We start from the raw sequence: 5215 nt of genomic DNA on the forward strand, positions 1-5215 counted from the left end.
GATTTCTAGTTTACAATAATTTACTAATTTGTTTCTGCTCACCTGGAGCTCCAGCCGGGTGGAGTCAGTCTGAGTTCCTTCATCATCTAAAGAGCTGGAGAACATTGAAGCTCCTCCTGGAAAACATGGAGCTTTGGAAAGAAATGAGCAGGAAGTGAAAGAAAAATGGATCTTCATCACTTGTGAAGTGACGACATCAGAGTTGGATTCAGTGGAGTCACATGAAGAACAGAAACACTGAGGCTAGAATAATAAACATCATGCTAAATATTAGCTGCAGCTGTCAGAAGAAGCTTCAGGTTGAATCTAAAGAAGCTGAAGATCTCAGAGTGATGAGAGGAAACCTGATGAGCTCTACAGTCCACTAGATCCAGACCAGAACCTGGAGAACATCTACGCTGGAAGCAGAGCCACAAGCTAGAAAAAGATCCAGGTTTCTATCAACCTGAACACAGGAAGTCCTTTCTTCTTCTGCTGCAGCTGAGAAGGTCCTGCTGCAGAACTGAAGCCACACAGTTCCTCCTCCACAGCAGAACAGAGGAGGTTCTGGAGGAGACCAGGGTCCACATCTGGACTCAGAGTTCTCCTGAGCTTCAGCAGAGCTGCTGGCTTTGGTTCTGATCCGCCTCTGTTCTGGTGTCTGATCTTCAGAGACGATCTGAACCGACCCATCAGAACTCAGTGGAGGATGAGGAGGAGGAGGAAGAGCCGTGGTTCATCCCTCTGTTTGTCACTGATTCACCTTCTTGTCGCCTGTTTGGGTCTTTTCTCCACCAGCATTAAAATTCTGCTGATTCATGTTGGTATCCAGTCAGAACTTTTATTATTCCAACATCATGAAGGTCCAAACCCATCAGCTCTTCTGCTGTTCTGGCTGCAGAACTTCCTGGTTCTGAGGACATTGAGTCTGTGAAAAGCATTAAGACAGAAACTTTTCTGAGGAGGTTCAGAGTCGGTGGAAGAACCAGAACCAAACAGAGACGATGTGATGGATGAACGGTGGGTTCTGGATCCTGAAGCTGTAAGATGACAGTGTGATGAGAACCTGAGATGTTCTGATGAGGACAGAGATCAGGATGTCGACCCGACTGCAGTCATCAGTCTGATGCTGGAACAGAAGTCATCAGGGAACAGCCTTCAGTTGATCCAGCTGTGTTACCATCAGTTGACCAGAATCTGGACCAGAACCAGGCCTGTGTGTTCTCTGCAGTAAGAGACTGGTGTGTTCAGTGTTTCTGTGATTTGGACCTTCATCCATTTTACTTCAGAACATGAGAGGTAAATCTCCCCTTTGTGGGTCTCAGGATTCTGACAGACTTCAGTCCAACTTTACCTCCTTCATAAAACGAAGCACAAAAACTGTTTTCACTATTTAGTTTAAAACTAATCTCTGTAAAAAAACAAAATAAAAAACCAAACCAAAACAGTTGTGAGGATAAAACCAACCGATTTATTTCAGCTCTGCACCAGAAACACAAAGCATCTCATGTCGTTCTCATTGTGTCAAACATGCTCAGCATACAGGCATCGATACGCAACAACCGAGTTCAAACTGCAGGCATCAGAGGAAGAGACGCGTTTCCAAAAATAAAACCAACTTCAGGACTTTCTGGTCTGTTATTCAGACATTCACAGCCGACAAAACCTCACAGACAGGAAGGTTCAACAGGCACAACATGAACGCAACATAATGTTCTGGTTTCAAGACGACATGTTGAAAACAAACAAAATCAAATATAGAGCATTAAGCTAAATGTAGCTTTAAAAATATAAACAAAGACCAGCGGTGCAGAAAACTAACCGTATCAAAGATTATCATGATTACAAGGCAGTGGTTCCACAACTGGTCATGCAACATATATGTAATCATTTATGGAGGATTAAAAGGAATTAAAGCTCCACGTCTTTTCCTCCTTTCTGAAACATTAAAAGATGCTAAGAGTTGGTTTAGTCTGGAGCTCATTTGGTGTTTTTCTGAATTACTGAAATTATTCAGTATTTTTATTATTAATATGGAGATTATTGTTCATTTCTCCAACACAGATCATTTGAGCCATTCTTGGCATGTGAGGTATTCCATAGATTACTGCTGCAGCAACAAGTTTGTTTTTTAGCAAACTTCCAGTCACAGATAAATAAAACTAACTGTTCCCAAAACAATAAAACAAACTAATTATTTTTAGTAAGTGAAGTAATGAAGCCAACAATGAAGCACAGTGGCGGTAAAATAATGATATGAGTTTATAAGAAGGACATGTCAATAATTTAAACAAAAAAAAGTTTCATGGTTGTTGGGTGAAAATCAACATGGATCAAATCAATCATCCACAGGGAACATTTATAACACATAAATGGCAGAAATCGTGAAGTTATGAAAACTTTTCTGATGCAAATGAGGCAAATTAGGCACCAAAACTGATTTCTTCCACCTAGACAGAAAAATGGGAAAACTTTGAGTCACTCCTGTTAGCATCGTGCTAGCAGATATGAAGGCTACTGGCTTAGCAACAATGCTACATTAGTAAATAAATACTTTGTTAGTGTCGTTAATTAAATGTATCTGGGTCACTTGTCCCTCTGGAAATTCATTCAACCATTAGCTAAAAACGCATCAACATTTTATAACTGTCAGCAAAGCCATTTAACTAAACTATGAACTTATTATTAGAAGTATTTTTATGAATTTAGGAAATAACTGTCACAAAAATCTGTCCTAACCAAACAGCCCGGCGTCTACAGGACAGTTTGTACTGGAGAAAGTCGGGCATGAAAAAACACAAAAATGGCAGAGAGAAAAACGAACGGCAGCCTAACTGAGCATTTATTACTTTGTGATGGACATCCACAGTTAAAACATTCAAATTTTTACACCATATGAAGAGTCAAACAATGTAGGTTTAAATAATTTACTCCAAGCTCTGATGTTTGCGTAAAAAAAAAGCTGGCTCTGCTAAGCTAGCATGACTATGAATAAGATAAGTTGGTGAGGCAGATAAAGAAAATAAAATATACATCAAATTGCTTTAAAAATATGCAAAACCTTGAACTGATGTTACATTAAAATATCCTTGAAGCTAACTGTGTAGCACTGAAGCTACATTAGGTATAATGATGCTAACTGAGCTTCATTCGCTTTAAACTTCAGGTTCCTTTGTGCTGGAAATGAACTGCAGCTTTAAAGTGTACAGATGACAAAACAATGCCAATACTAGTCATTTTTATGTCATGCTAAAATATGCTAGGTGGCTATGCTAAGTCAGCCTATCTTTAGCATGCTAGTGCCTTTTGATCAGAAGTAAACCAAATGAAAATAAAGCAAAGCCTGAAGTTTATTTTTCAGTTAAAATGACAATGAGCTACTGGTGATACATTAGCATCCTGCTAGCAGTTATGAAAGCTAACTGGCTAGCATCAATGCTACATTAGCTAATGAGTCTTTTGTATCCGCTGTTTAAAAAAGTAAATAAATGTTAACTGAGGTTTAATTTTGGACGACCATTTGTTGTGGATGTCCACAATAATAACAACAAAATATTTATTACAACATATCAAAACAAAAAGATGGTTTAGTTGCAGTGGATCTTAAAAGTGTGGACAGGCTGTGAAAAATTAGTTTTTTGTTTTGATGAACTGCTGAAAAATATCACTCCTAACTGTAGAAACATGATTACTGTGAACACAGTTTTGAGAGCCACTGTAATTTCTTTTCTGTTTTCACCAGCAAACATTGTAGGCTAAGCTAGGTTAGCTTGATTTTTTATCATGTTAGTGAAGTTAGCAAGAATGAAAAAATGTTCACAGAGCAAGAAGTAAAGCAAGAAATGTGACTTAAACTGTCTTAAAATCTGCAGCTGCAGTTGTTACATTAGCATCATGCTAGCAGCTACATAAGCTAACTGCTAAGCTAATCTGGACCACTTTCTACTTGCAATTCAACATTTAGTGATGGTTAGCTGACCTTGTATCATTTTTTACTACAATTTCAGGTCGAGCTGTGTTTCCATTTTCATTTATTTTTAAATTAAACTGAATATTATGTTTTTTCTGGGCTCTTTGTTTTGGCTGAAGCTGAAATACTCCCATAAATTAGCTAAAAAAGCTTTGATTAATAAAAAAATAAATCAAACTGGTCACAAAAAGACATCACAAACAGTTTTATGTTGAGAAACGCTGCTGGAGCCTCTCCATGTTTGTGTCAGACTCCCAGTAAAGCCTGTTAATATAAAACACATTTGGCACATGTTCAGTAAACGTCTAAAACAAAGCTTCTCTAATGTGTGGTTGGTACCGGTCCGGCAGAGCGGAGAGAAACAAAGGAGCATAATTAAAACACATTGGTCCCACTAATCCTCAGTGTGGTCCAGGATAAAAAGCTTCATTCTCACAGCCTGGCATTAAACTCGTTTCAGCCCAGATTTGACCCAAAGTTCGACCTTTTCCTGCGGTGAAGCCATGAACTGAGGTTGGATTTCTGGTTCTGATAAACGGTGAAGCAGGAGCCTGCAGAGTTTAATTCCCAGGCTGCAGGTTTTCAGCGAGGCACATTATGCGTCTGACAGCGATGACGGCGCCCCCTTCTGGTTCAATTTGCTCCTCAAGGCTGACAGGCGGAGGCTGCGATGCCTCGGGTGTCCACTAGAGGGAGCTGCAGTGTGTTTGTTGTCAGAGCTGCAAACAGGAATGACTGAAAGATGAAAGGAACATGCTGAGGACAGAGAGGGAGGGAAGTAAGAGGCGGAGGGACGTGAGGAGGACGGAGGACAGGGACGGAGCAGCGTCTCCGGGTCTAACATGCGCATCTTTTCGGGTCGGCCGTTCCCTCGCCCAGCTTGGCGGCGCCGTTCCCGTTGGCGGGGTCGGCCGGCGGTTTGTCCACGCACTGCTCCATCCTCTTCATCACCAGGTCCAGCAGCGTGATCACCGCCTTGTCCACCTCCGCTCCGGTGGCTGCGCTCGTCTCAAAGTACGGGATCCTGAAAGGACCAAAAACACCAGTGAGAGGAAATTCTTCATAATCAATCTATCAATGTTGGGGTTCACAAACTTTTCTGATCCATGGCCCCACAAACAGCTAATAAAAATTTAAAGGAACTTTACAGATTTAGTACTTTAACTTGTATTTTATTGTAATCATTTCAAAATATATTTCTTTCATAAAAAACAAATTAAAGTGCATGATTTAAACATTTATTGAATTATTTTTTTTCTTTTTTGT

General features: G+C 40.1%; 1 protein-coding gene across 3 annotated transcripts in view; it reads right to left on the reverse strand.

Annotated features, from left to right (window-relative positions):
* Positions 1 to 1433: 1433 nt before the first annotated feature.
* The window catches only part of rab27b (RAB27B, member RAS oncogene family), a 44071-nt gene continuing 40289 nt past the window's right edge, over positions 1434 to 5215 (reverse strand). For all 3 annotated transcript variants that reach the window (XM_015019558.1, XM_015019557.1, XM_015019559.1), the window contains one exon: positions 1434 to 4973. In XM_015019558.1, the coding sequence (XP_014875044.1) occupies positions 4787 to 4973 (187 nt within the window). In that variant the 3' untranslated portion in view covers positions 1434 to 4786. The remainder of the gene's footprint in view (positions 4974 to 5215) is intronic.

The sequence above is a fragment of the Poecilia latipinna genome, unplaced genomic scaffold (genome assembly GCF_001443285.1).
Source record: "Poecilia latipinna isolate Pla-1442-1.1 unplaced genomic scaffold, P_latipinna-1.0 Scaffold2446, whole genome shotgun sequence".
Classification (NCBI taxonomy): Eukaryota; Metazoa; Chordata; class Actinopteri; order Cyprinodontiformes; family Poeciliidae; genus Poecilia; species Poecilia latipinna.